A 14,056-nucleotide genomic window follows, 5' to 3' on the forward strand; every position below is an offset into this window, starting at 1 on the left:
AAAAAAAAAAAAAAAAAAAAAAAAAAGAATAAGGGCTAGCAAGTTACCTTAGGGCTAGAAAATAAACCAAGAATTCAACATGTGAGTGAATATTATGATAGAAAGTTAGAGATGTGGAACTAGACATTAAATGTTTTTCTTCTTTGAAGACAAGTAAACACACAGTATCTCACAGAGTTGTTCTATAAAAAATAAACAATTACATGACTCTCATATGAAATGGGAATTGCCATCAAGCAAGAAACTAAGTTAAAGAGAGAGAAAAAAAAAGAGAGAACGAGGCAGGGGAAGACAGCTTACTTCTTCAGGAAGAGAGTTTAAAGCTGTATGGCATCACTTTATGGTCCCCCTGGCAACACAAACAGTCCTCATCCACAAAATGGAATAAAATGAATAGGATTTGTATTACAAATAGGTTAATTTTTCTTGCCTTTGGGACTTTAATAGTTTCTCTTGCAAGATGATTTAGATGCCACATTTTCCAAAGACAATTCCTGTCTTAATGTTTAGGGATGAAAATAGGTGGTCTATTGTTTTATATTTCCAAATAAGCATAAAATAGAGTAACCATACTACAATCAAATAAGCATTTACTGAGAATCTTCTAACTATAATCTGAATCAAAAGAGACCAAAATAAACAGAAGCTGATTTATATTGGCTGGTAGCCTTCACACATTTACCAAAAACATTTTAAAACTGAGATCTGATGTATTTATATGAGTGAATGAATGACTTTTTATTAATTTAGATCAGAGATTTACACAAAATGCTTGCTTAAACAAAATGTTTTCATAAAATCTAGTAAGTATTCAAAACTTCTTGTCTCTTAAGATAGACACATATACTATAAATGTTACAGAGAGAAATACTGCCAATGGTAAAAAAAGAAAACCACTCTAAAGCCATACATCAAAGTAAAAATTCTAATTTCAGATTACAGTCATTTGTAATATGCAATTCAGATGCACTAAATTCACACAGTGTAAAACTTTCAAAAGCATTATTTTGTTCCTTTCAGAGATAACCTTTCCAATAACAGGGTAGTAGACTATAAAATCAAATTTTGTTTATATTTCCATTACACACATTACCATCTTATATTTGTACAGAATGGAGAAATCTTTCTTTCCTGATCAGGTGCAACTGTGGTGGAAACAGTGTTATTTTTAGTTAAAACACCTGACACTTTTAAGGAAGAAATATGAAACTAGAAGCTCTCTGTGTTTTTGTTGTTGTTGCTGTTGTTGTTTAAAAAAGCAAGTACAGATTCTTCTAAGTTAAATGTTTTATAATTTTACATTTAGGAAGACAGAAGTACCAATGGCTCAATCACCTTATTCAAGGAAGAACTGTAGAAAATTAACATCTCACTAATATATTTTACTTTTCTTGTTAAAAGCTATATGCTAACTTTATAAAGTATGCTAATAAATGCCTATAAAATACATAGATCACTTTATAGTTCAAGAAAAAAGGCTTATCTGCTTTAATAAATATTTGGATCTATTTTAAAGAAAAAACAAAATTTTAAACACAATGTGAAAACCTAGCTTCTTGGAACAATTTCACATTACATGAACTCAGCAAAAAGCTTCACTTTACTCAGATTACAATTTTTTATTTTGTAAATCAAGAGTTCAAATCCAAACTCTGACTTCTTCCAGAGCAAGGCAAATAAGCTTATTAATTTGTTACTTCATCCTTTAAATGGTGATAATAATACCTACCTCATGGGACTATAAGAAAGATTAGATAGTGGCTATAATCCCCAGCCCAGTGCTAAACATACAGTAAGTGATCCAATGACAGGAGTAACTCCTAAATCAAAGACTGAACATCTGCATGAACTCCTTCTTCCAAAGTCCAATTCTTTTTTGTCAGTAGTCTTAGGCATGAGGACATTTATAAATTTTGTTTCAGATTCTTAACAAGACATTCCTTTTGTTCCCTTTCTGGGACGTCATTAAATTGGTGAGAGTTTATTGTTTTAATACCTTGTGGTTACGTGGCCTTAACATTTTGTGATATACAATTTCAAGACCATTTTCAACAAAAGGTACGGTGAATAAGCCTGCAATGGGCTTATTCTAATCTAAGCTAATTTAATCTAATGATTATGAATTTCTCAGTGTTTCTTAAATCTGTTCTTTTGAAAATTATAAACTTTTTACTCCCTTTTTTCTTCATTTCCCTTCATCTCTTTGTCTTCTAGTTTCTCTAGGAGACAAATGGGCAACCTCTAAAGATGACCAAGAATATGACCCTAAAGCAAACAGTCTATTTAAAAGTTTACTGTCTAACAGAGAAAAAAAGTGTCGTTGAAAACAGACAAAGGTTATAATAAAAAACTGCTCAAAAAAATATACCTGAGATACTCAATTTACTTAGGCTAATTACGTTACTGTGTAAAGCTGCCTATTACAGGCACATGTAAAAAAAAATTAGGTCATCGTGTGGTTCTTTCCAGTTTTTAGACCAGTGCTATCCATAAGAATTTTCTATGATCATGGGAATATTTTATATCTGTGATTCCCAAGAGGGTGGTTATCTGCCAAATACAGCTACTGAGAAGTAAGACTAAGGAACTTACTTTTAAATTTTATTTACTTGTATTAAATTTAAATAGCCACATATGTCTACTAAAATGGATAGCAGTCTTAGACATTCTGCTTTCCTGTCTTTTTTCTTTACCATTTTGAGCCTTACCCAGATGCTCTTATTGAACTCCTTGTTTCAAATCTCTTCCTGTTATCTCTAAGATTAAACAGCATGACAGTTATAACCTCAAAATAATTACTGAAAAACAATTTTAAAAGCTAGCTCTTAAATGTGCTTTTTTGATGAAAAGTACTGCAATTATTTTAGATTTTTCTAATCAAGATTTACTAAAAAATAAAAAACACATACATCAACAAGTGTTGAAACCTTACAATTAAAACCTTAACAATATATACTTTCCCCTTGATTCTTTGTCAGCTACATAATTAGTTTCAGGATAGGACAAGAGCATAATTAAAAACAAGTACAGAACAAACCACAGCACAACCAAGTAGAATTAACATAACAAATGAAAATCACTCTATACTGATGGTGATAATACAGAAATTAGTGCATAGAAATAGGATAAATAAAATGCAATACAAAGTGTTAGTCAATGAAGAATTGTACAGTTTCTATCTCTAGCATTATTTATCACATTAAAGATGAAATCTTACCCCAATTTCAAAAGATTTTTGATGACCACTAATGGCTCCTTCCAAATTTATCTATGCATACATATGATTTTAAGGTACAATTATTTTAAAATATAAGATCCCAAAAAAAGTTAAGTGTTTTAAGCTCCCCCTCTGTTTCTCCTCTCTATCCCTCCCCACTCTCCCGACATATAAAACAGTCTATTTTAAAGTACAGACGTAGGTGTTAAGAAAACAACTATGATGCTTGACTGTTAGAAATGAAACAATGGCCTCTCTCTGGGACTGGTATTAATGTCATCACTACCCATCAATTCCTCCTTTCTTTGCCTATCAACTTGGCTTTGAGGATCTTGTGGGGGCGTGGAGGGTAAGTAGGAGGGTAGAACACGTAAAACAATCTCAGTATTCAGGGATATGATTCAAAAGAATTCAAGTTATATGAATACAAAGTTATGTGCTTAACTACATACCAGTTTCTGAATGACTACTGACTTGATTTTCCTCTTTGGAATTTGAGTAAACATAATGAAACTTACTATTTTGAGCCAGGGCTTGAAGCAGACAATCCAAGCATCCTTCTAAACTATCCTCAGTCCTGTCAACAGCTGTTATCTTCAGCTTCTTCAAGGTATCACTGAGACTGTCTGCTTAAAGAAAAAAAAGAGAAAAATCAGAAACTCACCAACCTTATGACCACCATATGTTACATGATAAAAGGATAAACAGGTACCACTAAACTGGAGAGCTTCCTATAATAGCAAATTAACCTCCACATACATTCCAAAATGGCATTAGACTGTACTATCAAAAAAAAATTTTAAATACACTTTGTTCACTTAACTCAGATATGAAATATTGATTCTGTTAGGTGTAAGATACCAGGAATATTCCAAAGATTATCAATGAACATCTTTTTTCCATATTCTTATAACTTATTGAGCTTGTTCAGGAAAGCATCTACGGCCTAGAAAAATTAAATGTTCACAAAAAAATTATATAGTTTTGCAAACATTTTATTTCATTGTTCACTTCCTCTGTTGTACATTAAAGACATAAAAAAAGTTTTAGAAAAATTTCAAAATAATATGAATATGAAAAATTCCAAATAATACAAACTGTGATAACTACAAAACTTACACTGTCATTTAAAAAATACTTCACATCAAAGTACTGTTTTAAGCCCTAACATGCATATTTTGGATTATAAAGCTATGTTTTCTTCCTAAATTATATGTGAATTCCTCTAGATCACAGATTCTCAAAACCTCTTTACACTATTAAAAGTTATTGAGAATCCCAAAGAGCTTTTGTTTATATTATTGCTATAGAAATTTAACATATTAAAAAATCAAAACTGAAACTTCTTTCAATTTATTTAGTAATTTACTGTAACAATTATAAACCTATTGCATATTAACATAACTAGCATTTTAATGAAAAAAAATACTATTTCCTAACAAAAAAATTTAGCAAGAAGAATGGCATTGTTTTTGTTTTGTTTTTAATATACTTTAAGTTCTGGCTTACATGTGCAGAACATGCAGTTTTGTTACATAGGTATACATGTGCCATGGTGGTTTGCCACACCCATCCACCTGTCACTTACATAAGGCATTGTTTTACATTTTTAGAAATTTCACCCAGGCCCAGTGGCTCATGCCTGTAATCCCATCACTTGGGGAGGCCAAGGTACAAGAATCACTTGAGGCCAGGAGTTTGATACCAGCCTGGGCAACAAAGTGAGTCCTCGTCTCTAAGAAAAATAAAAGTAAAAAAATTAGCTGCATATGGTGGCACGTACCTGTATTCCCAGCTACTCAGGAGGCTGCAGTGGGAGGATCACTTAAACCTATGGAGTTTGAGTCTACAGTGAGCTAGGATTGCTCCACTGCACTCTAGCCTGGGCGGCAGAGCAAGATCCTATCTCTTTAAAAAAAAAAGCGGGGGGGGGAAGAAATCTCCATAATGTGGTTTAACAGAAGATAACTGGACTCTCGTATCTACTTCTGTATTCAATCTTGGTTAATGTGCTGTTTTGGTTTGAATAAATGAAGAAAATTTAGTCTCAATAAATACATAGTCATCAGAAAACAGGTGAGTATTTTAACAGCCTTTTCAGATAATTGCGGATATTCATTGATATACTAAAACTGGACACCTGGCAGTTCCTTAAAGGTTAGTTGCCCTGCTAAGCCGAAACAATATGAAAGTTTCCATTCTCCAGAAGAGGAAAGATTTATCTGATTTATCTGATTAAGGCTGAGAAGGACTACTGGACATGTAGAGCTCAACCCCTCCTGCATTCCTGTTCTTTCAGAAGGAACAAGAATTTTCTGTTCTACACCTGTGGCTGTCCAGGTGTACCAGTGACAAAATGAGTAAATATGGATAATTCAGCAGTAAATTGTGAGTAATTCCATTATGAGTCTACAAATAGAGGCCTTAACTCTAGACTTTATCAATTTCAAAGCAGATATTTTAAATTGTAGCAGACGACTCATCTGCTTATATCTCCAGTGGTTCTAAACTTGGGTGAGAAACAGAGGATATTATTTTTGTATCCCTTCAAACCATGACAGTAAATTTCAGGAGCAAATCCTTAGCATACAAGTTACTTTTTGTGTAATTTCAGAGACCTGTATTTTATATTTCCTTAAAAACATTGAAATTGTTCTAATGAAAATTTGTCAGCCTCTGGCTGGTAATGAGGCAGTAAGCAGAGATAGAAATGGAGAAGTATTAACAAATAAAATAAAATTTTTTCTTAAAACAATTCCTTTCCTATATATCAACATATGGTCTAGCTTGTCTTGTGAAATATGTGACATCTTCAAAGGGTTAAAGCAAAGTTGACTTGGTCATTAATTTTGAGTCTCCCACTTCTTACCCACTCAACCACTCCTTAAAACCTGATCTAACCATGTCCTCTAAAAGCCTATCAAAATCACTCTGTCAAAGGTCTTAAATGATACCTTGACAAAGCCAATGAATTTTTCTCAGTCCTCTTATTTGATATCTCTGTAGCAACAGACTGTTTTTCCATCTCTGAAACACCTCTTAACTTAGAAACATCAGTCTCAACACTTGTTTTTGGTCTTCTTCAATAGATCTTCCTTCTCCATCTGCCCCTTTAAAATTAGTGTACCCCAGTTGTGCACACAGCCTCTTCTCTTCCTGAATAATATATGTATGCCCTTCATAATATTAGGATGGTATGCTCTTTCCTTCTGTCCTTCCTTCTTTTATCCAGTTGGACAGACCACTTGCTTTATCTTCCTATCAATATAAAGAACTGTCACATTTTAGGCTTTGTTACATTTGGATAAAACCTGATGCAACTTGTGGTAACCGTGAACAGCTAACCATCATTCCTCACATTTCTCAAAAGTACCTGTTAAAGACAGACAGCTATACTTTCCCACTAAAACCTTCAAACTTTGCCAAGCCTTTTTATTCTTTTTATCTTAGGCACCAGAGGCTCTTTATACTCCAATCTCTCTCTTCTACAAACCAGAAACAAATTACTTACTGGTCTGTAATTACTTGCTGCAACGGAAAAGTTTTCATAAGACCTAAATTTTTAGCTATCACTTCCTCTCTTTTCTTAACACCAATCTAAGAAAAACTAAGGAGGAAAGTGATGCTGTTTTAATATTTAAATAATTTGACCATAAAAGTACTTAAGATCATCACCATCATCAAAGAATATACTTGACTGTGAAGAAAGGATGGTCCCAAAGAACCAATCTCAAGACAGTGTCATCTTAAACTAGGAAGTCGTGAAATTCTTTATGTTATTTGTGGTGGCATTTTTCAGTTTATCTTCCTCACAATATTATTCAGAAATGGTAGCTTTATTTTCAAGGTTACTGGATCTAAAACATTGTACTTTTAAATGTTAATGAATTCTATCACTTTACTATATGCTAGTAAGTACATACATGGGTATATAGATAGATACATGTTTGTTATCTTTGGACAATTATACCATTGTTGATGATAAAACCGACAGGAGACAAGTACATAAGAACTGCTAACTGAGCTTATAAAGGTTCAAGACATTTTTACCTCACTTCAAATGTCACTCAATTTTGTTCTGTATTTATAACTTTCACACAACTATCTAGTAACAAAGCTTTACTTTAAAAGCATCATTATCCACATCAAATCTAAAAAACAAAATTATGTCTGTGCTAATGTGGTTTTCAAGTACCTAGAATACAGTCAATGTGTGAATGGAAGAATTTCAAGTTTATCTCAAAATGAATGGCATTAAGTCAATTTGGGGCACCTGGCTTAGCAGCTGGAAATAATAGCAATCTCTCTTGAATATTATATTTTACTTACCTAAAGGGCTTAGTATCTGACAGAATGAAGATACTTTTAAAAGCTTGTCTAATGAAGTAGGAATAGTAGTTTCTGTTAGCATGTCAAGTGGAAAGATCTGTGTTTAAAAATTATAATATTTTCAGTTTTACTATGTTGTATTTCAGCTTCCTACTTTTCTTTTCTTTCTTTTCTTTTTTTTTTTTTTTTTTTCTGTTTACCAGAGCTGGTCCTAAACCAATTAGAAACTTTTACAACTCACATTATGTCCTCATCTCCCATTACTTTCTCACACATCATGTATGTCAGTCCCACTACATTACTGGCTTTTTCCCAAGCATACCTCCATTTTTACAACTGTGAGAATTAATTATTTTCTAAAATTCCTTTCTGTGCATTTTCCACATATAGCATGGCTACTTACTTGACAAAGTCAAATACTATGCCAAGTCTTACATGAAGCTTTCTGTATTCCTGCAGTCAGAGGAACCTTCCTTTTCTAGGCTCCCATATTTTGTTTATACCTTGATAAACATGAAATTTTCTATTTTTATATAGATTCTTTAATGTTAAATTTATTCCAACATATTTTAGAATTTTGTCATTGCTGAGAATTAAATAAGCTGTCCCATTTTCATGGGTGGGTGACATATCTACAGTAAAAAAAGGGCTACCTTGTCTAATTATCACATATTCAGTCACCATTCAAATTATCTTATTTCTTAGCAAGCTAAAAAAGTTTAAGTACAAAAATCACGCCTCTTGATCTTGGAACATATCGCCTGTGGATAAAGGGAGACTACTGTATTATAATCTAATTCTCCAGTTATTCCCCATTTCACTGACTTCTAATGATATGAAATAAAAATCATGCCTCTCTTCATTGTTACTGCTGCTACAGATGCTTGCTGTTAAGATATAAACTAGAAAAAAAATTAAGAAAACTGAGAGCTTAGAAAAAGTATTTAAAGTTTAATCATTTATCACTATCTTCATAATTATTACTTGGTCCCAATAAAATTGAAAATCAAAAAGAATATGAAGCTAATGTGAACGGGCTACTTTGATAAATTAGTTTCCACGATTAAGTTCTACAGAAGCAAGATCTAACAGGAATGTACCTAAATACTAAATATGTTTTGTGAATACACATTATGTACACATGATCTGAAAAAGAAATACCTGAGCAAAAAAGTAACTGTTCAGGGTGCATGTGCGCAATATTTCAAAGGCAATTCATGCAGTACTTGGAAAATTAAAAATATTTCTAATATTTGAAGAGAAACAAAAGAGCTAAAAACTATTCTATTTAATGAAAACTCCAAACTAAATTTCATAAATGTTACATACCTAACTTCTACCTTAATTCATTAATTTATTACTTTAACATGTGGTCATACCTATTCATACACATCGGCTTTGCACCCAGTATGACTCTCCAGGTTCCAATGACATTGTAACTCTGTGCCTATTCACCAGTTACGCACACATCTATCCACTAGATATATCTCTTTCATTCCAGGTTAATTATAATTAATTATAAAATTTCATAAAATATAAGGGCTTATATGAATGTAATCAACCTGTCCTATGTGTGAGTCAAGCAGTTTGAACTCTACACCAAGTGGTTAAATCCCAAAACTTAACTTCATCAATACGCTTGTAATCTATTTATGAAATTATTTTTGTAGAATTTTATACAGTTCTATTTTTTCTGTATTTTTCATTTTGCTAGTTTTATAGTTCTAGGTAAATAAAACCCTATCTGTATAGTTCTACTATTAGACTGAAAATTCCTCTAGGACAGGAAATTATTCTAGGATACTCACGCTACTCACTATAGTGAAAATTTAGTAAATCCTGAAAACCTACATTACTTTTGAGTTACTTGCACTTGCATGTTTTCTTAGAAATTATGACACAAACTGTCTTAAGAAATAATTTTATTAAAACGGGCTATACTAAAAATAGTGACTTTGTTTCCCTCTAAGTCATCTTCTCTAATTATTTTAGAAATGTGATAATAATTTTCTGAGCTGTCATTTTTCATTCTTTTTTATTTATTTAGACAAAGTTTCACTCATGTTGCCCAGGCTGGAGCGCAATGGCGCGATCTTGGCTCACTGCAACCTCCACCTCCTGGGTTCAAGGGATTCTTCTGCCTCAGCCCCCCTAGTAGCTGGAATTACAGACACCTGCCACCACGCCCAGCTAATTTTTTGTATTTTTAGTAGAGACGGGGTTTCACCATGTTGACCAGGCTGGTCTTGAACTCCTGACCTCAAGTGAACCACTTGCGTAGGCCTCCCAAAGTACTGGGATTATAGGCATGAGCCACTGCGCCCGGCCTCGTTCATTCTTAAATGGAATTAAAAATCTATTTTAGTCTGAACTAGAAACACTCTAGTCTTACTTATTATGTTTGATTAGAGGGTGAAGAGTCTGACAGATGATCTTCACAGCTACAATATTAAACTATAATAAACAAGAGCAAAATACAATTTGTAAAATTTTATTTCACGCAATACCTAAAGACCTTTTCCGATAAAGTTCAAGAATTATGTCTGTATGTGATTAGGCTCTCTCTGTGACACACATACATTGTGTCTGTATGTGACAGGCCTACAATGCTTTGGTTCCTGGCACTCACAGCAATAAATTTTTTTTTTTTTTGAGACAGGGTCTCACTCTGTCACCCAGGCTGGAGTGCAGTGGCACAATAATGGCTCACTGCAACCTTAACCTCCTGGGCTTAAGCGATCCTCCCACCTCAGCAAACTGAATAGCTGGGGCCACAGGTGCTGACTACCAAGCCCAGCTAATTTTATTTTTTTGGACACAGTCTTTCTATGTTTCCCAGGCTGGTCTCAACTTCCTGAGCTCAAGCCATCCTCCTGCCTCAGCTTCCCAACGTGTTAGGATTATAGGCATGAGCACACCACGCCCAGCCATGGCAACCATCTTAATAAAAAGTGCCCATTATTATAATTATTATATTATTTTAGGAAATCATAATATGTACTACATAACAGAAATCCCTTGATAATTTTATGACAGAGCTGTAATTTTATTCAACTGTGATCAACCTAGAAAATCCACTGTCTTCTAAGAAGTGACAGGAAAGATATGACTCAAAACAACTGCCAAATATACTACTGATGATGCTAATATTTTACATTAACATTAAATTAGTATCAGGGATAACAATTTTCAGTTGGAGAGATCAGTACAGATATTCCTTTTTTCCTACAAAGTTTTATTAGGCTCCTGTGTTAATAAAAATACTAAACTTTTGTAGAAACTATTCTTATTAATTTAAAAGTACTAATTGACATTTTTCATTAGCCAAACTGGTAAAAAAAATTATCATAAAGCTATGTTAAAACCCACAGCACTCTTTAAACATATGTATTTCTTTCCTGGCTGCTAGAACAGTCAATTAATATCTCTTCAAGACAATTAATGTCAGAACAAAGAACAAGTAGAGAAACCAAATTTCTCTAGGCAAACTTCTTTTTAGGCTATTTCTTTTGAAATGAAAGAAAAGCTCAGTTAACATTTATTCAGCAGGTAGTTCCTACTTTGATAAATTTTAACAGCAATCTATTGCTCACTGAGAAAATATATCTTTTAAGTTTTATAACTGTTTCAGCTACTGTTTTTATAAAACAAACCACCCCAAATTTACTGGCATAAAACAAAAGCCATTTTATTATGCTCATAGATTCTGTGAACCAGGAATCACAAAGGGCTAGTCTCTACTTCACAAAATCCAAGGCCTTGATGCAGAGTCTCAAAGGCTAGGGGTGACTGGGAGTGACTCAATGGCTGAAGCTGGCATGATGTGAATCATCTAACCGTTCATTCACTCACATGGCTGGTGACTGGCATGAAAGGATTCGAAGACTAGTATTTCTGATCTGAAATCTGATACCTGAGACTTGGGACCTTCCTACAAGGCTTAGCTTCCTGACAAAGCAGCCTCCAGGTACTCGGATTTCTCAGGGCTCCAAGCAGGCTGGTATTCCAACAATCAGAGTGGAAGCAGCATTGCCTTTTATGACCTAAGCTAGGAAACTCACATGCTGTGCATTCTACTAGTTACATAAGTGTGCTCAGATTCAATAGGAGAATTAGACCCCAACTCTTAATGAGCGGTAGGAAGTTTTAAAAAAATAGGTGGGGCAAGAGACAATTGTGATCATCTTCCGAAAATATAATTGGCTACCATAACTTAATATTCACCACATGGTTTGGTTAAAATAGTACAATAAACAGCATTGTATTCTTTGATTGGTTTTAGCTCTGAATACAAGATAAGGTTTTCTAAAATGATTCTATTTTCGCTTTGGAAACAGAAATTTAAAATTACATGGGGTTGAAAAACTACTCTGTATTATTTAATGTGTTCAGTACCTGGGTGATGGGATCATTTGTATCCTAAACCTCAGCATCATGCAATTTATCCAGGTAACAAACCTGCATATGTGCCGCCTGAATTTAAAATAAAATTTAGGGGAAAAAAACCTACAGATAACATTATTTTTAAAAATTATATGGATATCACTTTATGTACTATTTCCAACTCCCTTGTGAAACAGATATTATTATCTGACTGTAATAAGAAAGCTGAATTCAGAAGCTGAATAACTTGCCCAGAATAAATGCCAAAGTTCAGATAAATCCAGATATACGTGTGTCTGCAAGCACAGGCTCTTCCTTCTGTATAGGTAGTTGAACTTTGCTCAGTTAAATGAAAGTTACACAGATATTGTGCTAATCAGAACTGTGCGAAGGACTGTCTGTACCTTCTTTTATATAGATGTAAGCTCTTCAAAAATGAATTTATAATCCAAACACGTTAGCTAGTTGTACTAGGTAACAACCGTCTATGTATCTGAATATGTGATTAAAAAAAAAAATCACAATGAAAGGTACCAGGAAGCAGTCTGCATAGTATCTCAAGGGTAGTACAATGCTGAATACACACTTTAGCTTTCAATAAGTGTTTTACTGAATAAATAATAAATTCTAGAAAAAAGTTCCAGATCATTTTAAGTAATGAGTACTTATACACGTCCAAGAAGCCGTACTAGGTGCTGAAAAGGTAAATATAATCTGTCCTCTTATTTCAATTCTTAGGGCTCTGTGTTTTCTTTTGACAATCTAAATTATGTCCTTTTTTATCATTCATTTTCTATTATTCTTTATCTACTAGAGTTTAAGCATTTCAAAACCAGAAAATATGACTACTTGCACTACTTACTTTGTCACTGTTTATTATGCCTAATATCGTAGTCTTGTGTTGCTGATTTGACTGACAGTGCTTTGTACACAACACAGTAAAGCCAGAAATATGACACACTGGACAGTTTTTATTAGAGCTTAAGACCACACCACCATTCCTAGAAATGCATTTCTGCAACTAAAGGAAAACCATCAGTTCATACAATTTTTTCTTTGCTTTAACTGTATTTCTGACACCAAATATAGCTTATAATATTAAAAACAAACCAACACTTTTATTTCTCTGAATCATAACTACATCAATGTAAGTTTTGCGTTTTTGTAATGATCCGTTTCATCTTTCATGAAGTTACTTGAACAATCTTCAAATGGGGATAATTTTCAGAAGAGTTAAAAAATTGTTTTTAAAATCTGACAAATTTCTTGTGAAAAAATATCTTTCATGGTATGTGTTTCTCACAGCTCTGAAGGCATTTTTTTTTTTAAAGTTCAATTCCTAGAACAAAATCACAACAAACTCTCAGACCACAGTGCAATCAAACTACAACTCAGGATTAAGAAACTCACGCAAAACCGCACAACTACATAGAAACTGAACAATGTGCTCCTGAATGACTACTAGGTAAATCAAAAAAATGAAGGCAGAAATAAAGATGTTCTTTGAAACCAATGAGAACAAAGACACAACATACCAGAACCTCTGGGACACATTTAAAGCAGTGTGTAGAGGGAAATATATAGCACAAAATGCTCACAAGAGAAAGCAGGAAACATCTAAAATCAACATTCTAACATCACAGTTAAAAGAACTAGAGAAGCAAGGGCAAACACATTCAAAAGCTAGAAGAAGGCAAGAAATAACTATTCAAAAGCTAGCAGAAGGCAAGATATAACTAAGATCAGAGCAGAACTGAAGGACATAGAGACACAAAAAACCCTACAAAAAAATCAATGAATCCATAGGCTGGTTTTTTGAAAAGATCAACAAAATTGATAGAACACTAGCAAGACTAATAAGAAAAGAGAGCAGAATCAAACAGACGCAATAAAAAATGATGAAGGGGATATCACCACCGATCTCACAGAAATATAAACTACCATCAGAGAATACTATAAACACCTCTAGGCAAATAAACTAGAAAATCTAGAAGAAATGGATAAATTCCTGGACACATACACCCTCCCAAGACTAAACCAGGAAGAAGTTGAATCCCTGAATAGACCAGTAACAGGCTCTGAAATTGAGGCAATAATTAATAGCCTACCAACCAAAAAAAGTCCAGA

The 14,056-nt window shown here is 33.4% G+C and overlaps 1 protein-coding gene across 7 annotated transcripts in view; it reads right to left on the reverse strand.

The window, feature by feature from the left end:
* Positions 1–14,056, reverse strand: part of RAP1GDS1 (Rap1 GTPase-GDP dissociation stimulator 1) — a 176,997-nt gene that overhangs the window by 142,861 nt on the left and 20,080 nt on the right. For 5 of the 7 annotated variants that reach the window (XR_001886304.1, XM_017875495.1, XM_017875493.1 and 2 more), the window contains exon 2: positions 3,736–3,846. Coding sequence is in view for 4 of the 7 variants with exons in the window: in XM_017875495.1 (XP_017730984.1) it covers positions 3,736–3,846 (111 nt within the window). In the remaining 3 variants the exon portion in view is untranslated. Of the gene's footprint in view, positions 1–3,735; positions 3,847–11,459; positions 11,536–14,056 lie in introns of those variants that run through there. The other 2 variants (XM_017875496.1, XM_017875492.1) reach the window with 2 other exon arrangements.

This window comes from Rhinopithecus bieti, unplaced genomic scaffold, assembly GCF_001698545.2.
Source record: "Rhinopithecus bieti isolate Rb0 unplaced genomic scaffold, ASM169854v2 scaffold_6708, whole genome shotgun sequence".
Classification (NCBI taxonomy): Eukaryota; Metazoa; Chordata; class Mammalia; order Primates; family Cercopithecidae; genus Rhinopithecus; species Rhinopithecus bieti.